This window comes from Artibeus jamaicensis, unplaced genomic scaffold, assembly GCF_021234435.1.
Source record: "Artibeus jamaicensis isolate MK-2021 breed Jamaican fruit bat unplaced genomic scaffold, CSHL_Jam_final scaffold_916, whole genome shotgun sequence".
NCBI classification, from domain to species: Eukaryota; Metazoa; Chordata; class Mammalia; order Chiroptera; family Phyllostomidae; genus Artibeus; species Artibeus jamaicensis.
The window spans coordinates 42465216-42478450 of record NW_026522059.1 but is presented as its reverse complement, the minus strand read 5'-3'; the positions used below and the strand labels follow the sequence as shown (position 1 = coordinate 42478450).

General features: G+C 40.8%; 1 protein-coding gene across 6 annotated transcripts in view; it reads right to left on the bottom strand.

Moving 5' to 3' along the window:
* ASPH (aspartate beta-hydroxylase) overlaps nucleotides 1–13235 on the bottom strand; it is a 201467-nt gene that overhangs the window by 119418 nt on the left and 68814 nt on the right. For 4 of the 6 annotated variants that reach the window (XM_053661029.1, XM_053661031.1, XM_037167455.2 and 1 more), the window contains 6 exons: nucleotides 12038–12163; nucleotides 9066–9098; nucleotides 8013–8069; nucleotides 7484–7534; nucleotides 7003–7035; nucleotides 1587–1622 (listed from right to left, as the gene is read on the bottom strand). In XM_053661029.1, coding sequence (XP_053517004.1) covers nucleotides 1587–1622; nucleotides 7003–7035; nucleotides 7484–7534; nucleotides 8013–8069; nucleotides 9066–9098; nucleotides 12038–12163 — 336 coding nt within the window. The remainder of the gene's footprint in view (nucleotides 1–1586; nucleotides 1623–7002; nucleotides 7036–7483; nucleotides 7535–8012; nucleotides 8070–9065; nucleotides 9099–12037; nucleotides 12164–13235) is intronic. The other 2 variants (XM_053661030.1, XM_053661033.1) reach the window with 2 other exon arrangements.

Sequence of the window (13235 nt, the reverse complement as noted above, 5' to 3'; positions counted from 1 at the left end):
CTCTCCCGAGTTCTTCTCTATTGGTGCTCCTCCCGCCTCTTGGTTATTCATGCTCCACCAAATCTCCAAATGTGGGGAGTCCTTAGACCTCAGCCTGAGATTGCTCGTCTTCTCTCTCTGCATTCACTTCCAAAATAATCTTGAACATTTCCATGAAGTTAGTACCATCCTCATGATGGTGGCTCCTGAACATTTACACCCATTTCAGATCTCACTCGTCTTGTTCGGATGGGCGCATCCAACTCCCTACTTGGCACTTCCATCTGGTACCACACACACAGTTCCCCTACATCCTAGTTTTCTTCTCAGAAGAAAGCAGACAATTATTCAAACCAAACCAAAAGCTGCCTTTATTCCCCTTTACTTCACAACTCTCAGAAAGTCTCATCAGTTGTAATTCAAAAGTAGATCACAAGTTCAAAACTCTCCCTTCTATCTCTATACCGCCATAATCTTACTCCAGGCCGCAAAGATCACTTCCCCAGATTAGTACCCCCAAATTTCCTAACAGGGTGGTCTCTGCTTCAATTCTTGCTCCATCCAATCCATTCTCTAGAGAATATAAACTATATGAATTCAGAGAGAATCCATTCTCTCAGAGAATATAAACTAGAAGTTTATATTCAAAATATAAAGCAGATTATACTATATCTCCTTGTTTCCACAGATCCTTACTGTACTTAGAATATAATCCAAATTCCTTATGAGTTCCTCCAAGGCCCCAACTAATCTCTTCCCTGTCTTTTTATTGCTCAAGCCAATTCAAATTTGGTTTTCTGTTACCCGCAACAGAAAGTAACCCTACTGGAACAGACCAGGAAGAACAGCAGGGTTTACACACAGGACTGATACAGGAAGACCTGCATTTCTGAAGTCACTGTCCTGACGGCACCATGAAAGATGGATTTAAAGGGGAAGTGCATGAGTTAAGAAGACTGGCTAGAGGTTACTGCCATTGTCTAGGAAGATGATGGGAGGCTGAGGTAGGTCACCAGAGTTACAGAGAAAAGAACAGATTCGAGAGGTGCTGAGGTTAGCCTGGTCAACAGGACTTGGGATCAGCTATAGAATCAGGATGAGGAAGACTCAGTGATGACTCTCACATTTCTCGTTTAGGGATCCAGGTATATATTGATGCAACCAGCCAAGACAAGGGAAGACCAGGAAAGAGAAGGCTGGTGAGCAGGTAGAGCTAACGAGCAACCCCTCACTATCCACTCAGGTGCTGCAGGAACACAGAAATTGAGGGTGGGGCTGAAGGCACACAGTTCAGAGCACCACTGTCGCCCAGAAGGAATTCCCCCAACAGCCTCTGCTCTGTCCTCTACTGGCTTATCAAAATGCCTGAAAAAAACATAAAGGACCCAACTTTCAAGCCATCTCTCCCCAGGGCTAACCCCTTCTCCTACAATTTAAAGGGGCCTCCTCACTGCAGCTTAGCCACAGGTAGCCCGTAACCCGGGCACTCGTGTCCTCTGACCCCCAAGCGCTGTACAGAGATTTAAGACTAAATGCTTAGTAAATACTTGTTGAATACATGAACATATTTTTAATGTGAAATGTATACCATCTCTATAAAAACTTACCTTCTAAAATTATGTTTGAATCTTCTACAGCATTATCTAGAAAAAAGAAAAAAAGAAAAAACTCAAACACAACTTATATTAACTCAAATCCATTAGATCCCTGAAATAACTTATATCCACTCAGATACCTAAAATTGGCTCCTCTGTAGGAGCCAATTCTCACAAGTCTTTATACTAGCACATCAACTCTAATTCACAAACAATGTTAAAGAATACATCAAATAGGGTGGTGTTATCTGTGCTGACATCAACCTTCCAACATAAGTTGGGAATAAATATTTGAACAATATCCAATTACTTTCTTGGTGAAATGAAAATGTCTTAGTTTCTTACTACATCTATCTTTGATCCATGACTTACAGAAGTTTTAACAAATACAAGGAGGGCTGACTTGCAGGAGGAAATATCTGCTTGGGGAAAAAGCTTTCCTGAACTTTCTATCCCTTCACTTTCAGATGGTTCATATACTGAAAATACACAGGAAAAAAAATCTTTTAGTGCCGCATTACTCTAAGATTAACACAACATTGGCCAGACAGTTCAAGAGCAGAGACAGTGTCTAACTTATCCTTGAGCTCTGGGGTTCAGTCACTGGGAAGGGGCAGAGTGGGGAAGAGTCTGGTCTCAAGTGAAATAAGCCCAGATTCCAATCCCCAGTCAGCCACTTTTTAACTGTAGGAGATGGGCAATTACATATGATTCCTTCCTGTAAAACAGGGAAAATTTAGGTTCTTCCCCAAGTCCTGGGTAGCACTGAATTTCCTTTCTTTATTTTCCTCATGTCTGTGATGAACGTTCTCAGTTCCTAAGACTCTACCCTGCTTGCCACCTGGGATCTGTGTGTTCACTACACAGATTCTCTACTTTGTTTAGGGAATAATTCTCAGACTTGGGGCAAACAATCCTGGCACCGGCCTCTTAGAATGACCCTAATTCATGACGCTAACCGCAGCCCATCACCCATGGCTCCTCGCGTTTATGTGCACAGGGCTCAACGTTCTCCGCGCCCCTGCAGAGAAGGCTCCTGTCTCTACGGCAGTCTTCTCTCATCCCTGGCTGGGTTCCAGCTTTCTCAGTTAACCTGAGCCCTACTGTTTCCACTTTCCAAAATTCCTCAAATTTTCTTGTATACTAAGGGTAAACTTTCTTATTTTCCCAACATGATTATCAATTTATTCTCTTTTTTCCCATCTAATAAAAAAAATGTACTGAGTACCTACTATCTTTTTTTTTTTTTTAGAGAGGGCAAGGGAGAGAGAAAAAGGGAGAGAAACATTGATGTGAGAGAGATACATTGATCGGGTGCCACTCACACAGCCCCAGCTGGGGACCTGGCCTGCAACCCAGGTATGTGCCCTGACTGGGAATCGAACCTGTGACCTTTCAGTCCACAGGCTGGCACTCAATTACCTGAACCACACTAGCCAGGGTGAGCACCTACTGTTTTTGTGACATTCTCAGTGGTGGAGTGGACAGAGCAAGTGACAATTTTTAATGTATCATTTTCTGTCCTTCTGGTTGCTTTAAGAGGAAGTATGCTCACTCTGTCACCCTGAACCATGTATTTAAACCTGCTACATTCTCTACCAATTGAGCCTGCTTCTCCTGGCCTTCTTCCTTTCCTCCATTTTAGCCTAATTTCTTTAAAGCCTGAGGCATGGATACATGGAACAGACTGACAGATCTCAGAGCAGAGGGAGTGGGAGGGACTGGAAGAGATTTGCCACAGAATGTACATGCGTACATGTGTACATGTGTAGCCCATGAACACAGACAGCAATGTGGCAAAGGCAGGGGGAGGGGGCCTGGGTGGAGAGGGGCAACTATAATAGTGTCAACAACAACAAAAAAGAGTCATTTACATTTCCTGTCCCATCTCCTCACTTCCTCTTGTCAACCCACTCCAATCTGTCTTCCAGGATGAGCACATCCAAAAAAGACTCCTCTAAGACCAATGAGCATATTATTTTTTAAAGTATATCTGACATGCGATATTATATGAGTTTCAGGTGAACCACATAGTGATTCTTCGTTTATAAACCTTACAAAGGGACCACCATGATGAATCCAGTAACCATGTGCCACCGTACAAAGTTATTACCATACTACTGACTATATTCTTTATGTTGTGCATTATATCCTCATGACTCATTTATAATTGAAGTTTGTACCTTTTGTTCCTCTTCACCTTTTTCACCCAGCCCCTAATCTCCTCTCCTCTGTGTCTATGAGTCTGAACAGACGAGCCCCTTATTAAATTAGTGGGCTCTTTCCACCCCTATCATATTAGATCTCTTAGCAGCTCCTTCCTTTTCAAACACTATTGCGCTTGGACTTCAGTGTGACCATATTCTCCTTTTATTCCTTCATTTCTCCTTCTCCATCTTCTTTATCATTTCATCTCTTTCTTAGCAGGCATAAAATGCTGGCTTTCATCAAAGTCCTGCCACTGGACTCCCTGTCTTCTCACTCTCTCCTCACTCCTCAATGACCTTGGACTTTGGCTTCAATTCCCACGTACATGCTCACAATGCTCAGACTCACAACCACAAATTGGACTTCCTTCTGAGAGCCAAGGAAGCCAGGAAGCCTTCCATCCTTCCCTTTATTAGATATCTCCCCCTGGATGTCTCCACATGTACGGACTGGACCATCTGGCTTCCAGTTGCTCATTCCCACTCTCCTGACTCAGCAAAAAAGCACCACTATCCATTAAATGCACAGGGCGGAACATCGGATGTGGTTCCCGACACCCTGTTCTCTCTCCCCAGCTACACCCACACATCAAGTCCTGTCAACTTTATCTTCTAATATTTCTCAGCTTTGCCCATTTCCCTTTACTTTCACCACCAACCACTCCTGTTTAAACTACTTTCATCTCTGTCCAATTTCTGTCCATTGAAAACAGTCCTTGCGAGGTCTCTGTGAGGCCTCTACTGAAGGCATGTTTTTGGTGCTCGTCTTGAGCACAGGACACTGCTGAACATCTTTTTCTAGAAACTCCCCTTATTCGACTCCTCATTGGGCAGAGATGCGACTCAGGGCAAGATCGGATTTGGATAACTGCAATAACCATCCTAAATGGTCTCCCCATGGCTACTCTTGTCTCTCTCCAGTCAGTACTACACATCGGACTGACTAATCTTTACAAAATACAGGTGTGATTTTGTAGTACCCTAAGCAGTGCTCTACAGTGATGATGAACATCGACCTACCTCCAGGCACTGTCTTGACTAGGACTGTTTCACAGCCTCAGCCCATGTCTCTCTTGTCATCCTCTGCACTCTGCACACATCTTCCCACCTCAGAGCCTTCCTACTAGGTTCCAGCCACCTTTCTCCCTTCTTTGTCAGCTGCGCTCATCTGCAGCTCAACTTCAGGGAAGCGTTCCCTGGTCCACAAACTAGGTAGGGTCTCTACTGAGTACTCTTGTTCCACACTGCACTCATCCTCACAGTCCTCAGCACACTGTACCTAAACACTAAATGGAAATTGTGTAATCTCCACCCCCTTGGTAAAATATAAGGTCCATGGGAATAGGAACCATGTGTGTGTTCCTTACTAACACTGCTCCCATGTCCTGTGTTTTGGACGTGAAGTTCTTAATACATAATGTAGTGTACAATAATGAGTCCATTAGGTGGTGAGACTATACCGTCACTTTTCAGGTGTATCCAATGTGGGCTTGATGCAGTACTTTTAATATGAAAAGCTGGTTTCCTTTATAGCTTTAGTAAGCTGCTGGTTTTCTAGGTTCTCCAGTTGGAGGAATTTAATACAGAGTGTAATCTGTTTCCCACTAAAAATAGTTCTGTTTTTAGCCTCCTTGCCGTCTCACTTATGTGGAGTCACTCGGTCTCCCTGGTGTGATTCCTGAATTCTACAAAGGTAGTTTTTAAAACACGTAGTGAATAATCCTGTGTTCTATTAGATCTGTTTTGTCTGAAAAAGTTTATGTCCTATAGCAAGGTAATCCAAAGTATCTCACCAAATCTCGATCTTTTAGGTAATATTTATTATTCTTCGTTAACATTTTAAATTATATTTGTTATGATATTCTGCCTTTGGAAATACATTTATTTTTAGAAGATCTTTTTAGCATGTTATGTAATTTTATACTTCTTTCATTTAATTTTAAAGTTCTCTAGACCTAGTTTGTAAATTATATTCCAAGCAAGTTCTTTCCATTGTAGTCAGAAAGACACTAAAATGACTGGTAGATATTAGAAAAGGATTTCAAATCCTACCTCTGCATGCAACTTTTAATTTCCAAATTCCTATTTTCTTCTCCAAATTCAAAATTGAAAAGAGAATATAAATGTAATCATAGTTGCCAAGTTATTTCATTTCCCATAGAAAAAAATTAGTCCCTGAAGACAGAATCCAGGATTCTTCCAATGTTATCATTCACATCTTAATAGAAACAGCCACTGTAGATGGGTGATCTTGATAGAATCTCAAACCTTAAATACACACACTTAATAAATTAGTTTATCAGGTCGACACAAGCCATTCTTAATTTTCTCCAATCAAGATTTACCAAGTATCGTGACACTGCAAATTTCTTGAAGTAGGGACTCGTTCTTATTCCTGTATGAATGCCACGCCCTAGAACTACCTCCCACATGGAAAAGTTCTCCACATTTGACTCAAGCACTGTGTATTTCTCCATCCTTCTCGTTTCACATGCAGAGTTATACTGACTAATTTCTTTCCTTCTACAGTTACCCTTGAAGATACTGGAATAGAAAGGACGCACCACTAGCTCTATGAACACTTAGTCATAGGAACTTATGCAGATTATTCACATTTTCTGAACCTTATTTTTCTCATCTGGGAAGTAGCAATGATATAATCTATTCCATGAAGCTTCATAAAACAGCACAAGAAGTGCTCCTGCAACCAAAGGAGCTATAATAAACCTGAATGTGAATCTGATGCTACTCGTGGCACAAATTTGCCAGAACTGTGTTCTCCAAGCGGCCTTTAAGCCTGGAGTGAAATTCTTCTGCACCTTTCTCAGGCTGGCAGATCAGTCATCTTCACTGCAGAGTGGGACGAATTTGCAGAAGCAGCTAGAGTAGTTGAAGTCCGACCGAAATAGCTTTCCGAGCGCAAGATATGTTTTAATCAAAGGACCACAATGACTACAAAATAATGAGGTAAGTTTTCTTGAGTAATTTTTAACTGCTTCCTAAGGCAGCTTGCAATGAAGTTAAGAAATTATTTGGGCAATGGCAAACAACTGAAATAGGTAAACAATATCCACCAGTAAATTCCTTGAAAACGACAATTCATTTGGATGTGTTTAAGTTATGATTTTGCAGCTTAAAACATTATTCTCTATAAACTACAGTCAAAGTATGAGAACATTTTAAAACAAGTAGGTGGCTTAAGTTTAAGAAGCATCTCACACCTTGTTGATCATGGTCTTCATATGTTACATCGTCTGCAGAAAAAAGTAATAAAATCCAAATAAGAATTAGCTGAGTCGTTGTGTGTAACTACTTAGCTAAAAAACACAATCTCAAATACAGAATTCTATTTCTTTAAATATTAATGTTTGCACAGTCAATGAATAATGTCTCTGCCCAAAAACAACTAGAGGAAAGGGCAGAAAAATTATTTCCATGCAAATTCCTCAAACTGGCATAAAGCAAGATACGCAAAAGAAGAGTTGGGAATTTATATTCTGTTTTCTGTAGAGCCAGTGGTAGATGAGGTGAAATATGAATGCCTCATATTTTTTAATAATAAAATTTTGTTGCAAAGTTTTATATTAGGTGTTAAAATTACTTCTTGGTCTCCTTTAAAATAAAAATCACCATGTTAACAAAGCATTGCAACTGTAAATCTTTAATAATGCTTAAAATCTAATAAAAATATCTGTCTAATACCTGCATCATGGTATGTTCTCTCATCATCCTCTATTGCTGGTTCAGTGGAATCTAAAAATAAAAAAAAAGAAAATACACATATATCCCTTTGTCAACCAAGAAAAACCAAACACATTATTAGACATCATTCTGAAATTATTTACAAAATAAATTCTAATCTTTACAACTGTGTAAGATAAATATTATCATTATCACTTAATACAATTTAAGATCAATAAAGGTCCATAGTTTGCTAAGTCAAAAGACAGGTAGGACCGGCACCAGTCGGTCTCTGCCTCGTTCATTCCCAAACATTCCTTCCAGTCTGGTCTGTGAAGACCGACATCCCAACAGGGATCTGAGAAACACAGCTCCTTCTCCTCACTTCCCCCTATAATATTTTCAACTATATCCAGAAATTTCTATAACTACCCGAGCAACCACAAATATTATGAGTATTCTAAAGAGTACTCCATTCAATCATAACCAACCATTAACCCAGGGATAAAATAGCCTTGGCCACAGCCTCGAATAAAAACACATCACAAACCTGAATTTTCCTGTTTATACATCATATCTTCTATATCCTGATTATAGGCCTGTGAAGCTTTAAATTAGGAAATAATTAGAAAAATACAAATATATATCAAGGGAGAGGAATTACACTTGATATTCAAAATCGGAACAGCAAAATTTATGGTAATGATAGAAATGTAAAATTGAATCTTACTGATGCCCAAACTCTCCTTCGCTCATGGAACAAACAGGTACCACCTGTGCTAAACGCTTAATGCAAAGATGAAAAAGACAGTCCCCACTACAGAATAGTGAAGCCATCTGCCTATTTCGCTTATACAAATTCAACTATATTCAGAAAACAAAATAGGATGGATTGACACAAAAACAGAATACATCCTGTATTAAGTTCCCCAAAGACAGAGGGAGACAGACAGAAAGAGCAGAGCAGGGAGCCCTCCTCCCATCAACTCAGCAAGCACCACCACGGAGCCTGAGCCAGAACCAGAACACACCCAGTTTCCTGAGTACTCCCCGCTGCAATGTGAGTTTAGTGTCTGCAGATACGTATTGTGGAAATGGTAAGGGCACTGAACGTCACTGCCAATATCACATGGTCCCTCAGCACAGAAAGAAGGACCCACTCCAGCACTGGCAGGAAACTGGACAACAGCCCAGGCTCATTCCTGAGAGACGACGTGTCCGTCCTCAGTGCAGCCAGGCCTTCTGGAGACACATGGCATGGGACAATACATAATTCTGACCTTTCACTGACTTTGTAATTTAAGACTATAAAACGTGAAATTCCACTGTGTCTTTGACCTAGTAATCCCACTGCTAGGAACTTATCCTCAGGAAGAAGACTTCAAAATCACAAAAACTATAGAAGGATACAGACATGTATGTGTATATACGTAACTATGACCTACTGTACAAAATAAAAATCAGTAAGTATATACTATATATTTGACACATTAAATATAATGTATTAATAATAAAGGAGCACAGACAATGTTTTCTCTCTCAATGCCCTTTTATAGTAAAAGACCCATTCTAATCAAAAAAGGATATTAAATTGAAATCTCACCTGTCTCTTCTACATGGTAACTATCTTTAGTTTCTAGAAAAAAAATAACATTAGATCAATATTGCTATTTCATAAAATGGCATGTAATATATTGTATATGTATATTCTGACCCTATTATCATTGACTTCATTTTGAAACTAAAGAACTATTAAAATCAAATATGAATACATCAATGAAATGTCCGCCGAACACGATCTTTCCCTAGAACTACATTGAGAAATGATTCGCACATTCTCTCTGATCCACTCAGCACCCCCTCAAGGCTGACAGATACCACAGCCTGGGCTAGAGAGAGGGTGACTTAGGCAGAGTAACAGTGACACAGGCTGGACCCAGAAAAGGGGTGTATTTCTAATCTGCCTCGGAATCCACTGTGGCCTTCTATTCTCCAGGACAAAAGTGTCCTGCCTACGCCTGGGAATACACAGCTGGGTAGGGTGGAGGTTGAGGCACATGAAACATAAGCAGCCTCTCCGCACTTCTACCCAAGGCTGGCTGCGCTGTAATATCACCTGCAAGGCCTTTACAGGTACCTACTTTGGAGCCTCACTCTCTAAACATTCCAATTCACTTTGTCTTGGGTGGGTCACAGGTATTCTGCTAAAAGCTCTCTAGGTGATCTTCATTGTGCCCAGGATTGAAACTATTTGCAGGGTTATCAGTCACCTTAGTGGACTTGTTCATAAGAAGCTCCCTCTCTGGATCCATGACCCTATGGCCCAAGACCTTTTCCCCTTTACGGGCACTGTGGGTTGACTAATACTGCCTGTTTCTCAGCTCTGTCTATGCCAATGAACTTGGTTTGGGCTTAGCGAATCCTTGAGCCCTGCCAGGGACGTTTGGTCTAGATCCTGTGTGGCCTGTGCTGCCGCGTTGCTGCACGGGTCCTGGGGCGACTCTGCGCTGGTCACTACGGGTGGGATGCGTAGTGTGATGTGGCTAATGTGTGGCAGTGCCATGAAGCTTTCCCCAGCATCTGCACAGGCTTGCTTTTTTATGACTCTTTAAAAATGAAACATGTATCTTAAAAAGAATGTTTCATTAGTATTCATTTTAAATATAAAATCATATCACTTATGTATGCATATTTTAAGTAAAATGACATAAATTAATCAATATACAAGCTGTGGCTTAAAGTCTTCTTCTAAGAACTCATCAAGGTCTTAAAGGACTACTTTAACAAAAGAGACAGATATCATAAGAAGAAAGCATTTGTACTTATTTAACAGGGCTTCTGGCCCTGGCCGGTGTAGCTCAGTGGATTGAGCCTGGGCCTGCGAACCAGAGTATCGCGGTTCAATTCCCAGTCAGGGCACATGCCTGGGTTGTAGGCCAGTTCCCAGCCAGGGACTCACGAGAGGCAACCATACATTGATGTTTCTCTCCTTCCCTTCCCCTCTAAAAATAAATAAATAAAACCTTAAAAAAAAAACAGGGCTTCTAATAATCATGATAGTCTCCTATTAAAGCAGAGCAGAGACCAAAATATATATAGTGTTTTTAACACAAAAATTGCTTTTCTATATATCAATAGTCAGTACCTATAACTTGCCTATTACAAGTGATCCAACATAAACTACTCAGCTGATACACAGGTACCCACAGGACCCCCATGTCTGCTGCATTCTTATTCATGGTGGCCTTTGATAGATGATTAGCTAAAGAAGATGTGGTATCTACATACTACTCAGCCATAAGAAAAGATAAAATATGCCATCTGTAACAACATGGAAGGATCTTGAGACTATCACGCTAAGCAAAATGTCAGACAGAAAAAGTCTAGAACCATATGATTTTACTCATGTGGGACAGAAAACTGAAGATGACAAATGAAAAAGAAATACAAACAGAAACTCCCAGACCCAGACAATAGTATGGTGGGTACCAGAAGGATGGGAGATGGAGAGGGGGATAGTAATGAGTAAAGGGGGTCAAATACATGGTGATGGAGGAAGATTTGTCTTTGGGTGTTGGCCACACAATACAAATGCAACATTCAGATTATGTACTATAGAATTGTATACTTGAAATCTATATTTATTAATAAATGTCACCCCAAGGAATTTAATTTAAAAATTGAAAAAATAGCCCTGACTGGCGTGGCTCAATCGGTTGGGTGTCCTTCTGCAAACCAAAATGCCACCAGTTCAATTCCCAGTCAGGGCACATGCCTGGGTTAAGAACCAGGTCCATGGTTGGGAACATGCGAGAGGGAACCCATAGCTGTCTCTCTCATACATACATCGATGTTTCTCTCCCTCCCTTCCCCTCTCTAAAAATAAATAAATACAATCTTTAAAAATAAAGTAATAAAATAAAACATTGAAACAGAAGAAATGTCAACTAACTGTAGCCTATAGACCAGATCAATCCTGCCGCCTGATTCTGTGATAAACTTCTACCTCAGCACAGCCTTAAACACCCACTCGGGAATCATCCAGGGCTGCGTCTGTTCAGCAGTGGCCGAGCTGAACGGTTCCAACAGAGGTCACGTGGTCTGCAAAGACCAAAATATCAACCTTCCGGCTGTTTACAGAAAAGCTTGCCAATCCCTAGTATAAAACCTAAGAATTGTGTTCCACCCACTGCAGTTACAGAGTTTATATCAGAACTAGAGCCCGTGATGGGTTATCAAGCAAAATATTTTATCAGTTGTTTGAATTTTTTTATAACCCATGGCATTCTAGAGAGAACAATAAAATAATGGGCTAAGGTACTTATTTCACTTACATTCTACAAGAAATTTATATGTTCTGAGTTTCCCTAAACAATGCTTTCTGTCAAAATTAGGATATCTATTTATTTTAGGGGAAAAAACATTTTAATTGAAAATTTTAGCTTCGACTTAAAAAACTGTTGCATTAACATTAAATGTTGGCTTTAAAGATGTTTAAGAAAAACTTAAATAATGTTCATTACAGATCACCTGTTGCATTTTATTCTGAAAGCCAAAAAACAAAAAGTGTTCTACCTTCCTGAAGCATTCCAGTTTCCAGGGATTCAAATCTGCCGTCCGTGTCACTTCCTACAAGGGAATCCTCATCTTCTGCTTGCTGTTCTCTTGTCAGTCCATCCTCCTCTTGTTGTAAGTCTTCTCCTTGAAAATGACAATGAACAAAGAGGCACAGGTGTACAGCAGGGGCTATAGCAGGGGCTCCATGGCAGCCGACAGACACTGCACATGCTGGTGCCCACTCTGAAGCTCTGTTCTCACTCTGGCCAAGTGCTGGCCACCTGCTGGGCACAGGTAGGTCTTCTCTCACTGGGCCACGAATCCAGCAAGGTGAACAGCCTCATGTATTTTGTTCACTACGCATGCCCAGCACCCAGGGCCATGCCCACCGAAAGTAGTGCTCAATAAACATTTAATGAATAAATAAGTGAATTCATAAACATTAACAGTTTCCTCTTCAATTAGATGAAAGAGAAGGTTACTCAGTGACCTTCGGTTGAGAATTCATATGAAATTCCATGTGACGATCTTAAATAACTCTGTATTAACACTGTATTGCAATGGGCAGCCACCTGCCTAAACCGTATGCCAGATCACCTGTCTTAGGTCTCCTGATACACTGTTTCTAAAGGTTTCTATGTTATAGTCTTTAAGTTCTGCGAAGATGCCCATGTCCTTTTCTAGGACTTCTGTCATATACTGAATTGTTCTTGTGTGGAGACACTGGAAATGCAGCCTTACTCCATTGCAGTACGGCACAGATCGTCACTGTGGGTGAAAGAATTCTCCCCAGAGCACCCTGACGTGGCTTCAAGCAGCACGTGTCCTGTATGTAACACTCTCACCAAAGAGCTCCAGTGAACTAGACTTAGCTGTGCAGTGTGGTACGATGGTTAGGGGTGCGGGGTCTGGAATGCATGGCCCCAGATTTAGGTTGTTCCACACCAGCTGTGTGACCCTAAGCAGGTTACTTAACTCCTCTGTGCCTAAAATTTCTCTTTCATAAGAGGGAAATAAGAGTACCTACCCATAGCATTGGTGTAAAGATTAAAGCAGGTAGAAAGATGCCTGGCCCACAAGTATTTAAGTGTTGTTATTTTTGTTGTTGTACTGTTGTTATAACTTTCAACATCAGGTTCATCAGAGTAATAACAATATTGCTATTTCTAATGCTACAGGACTCTACCCCAAGGCTGCAAGATGCCCTTTGTTACTT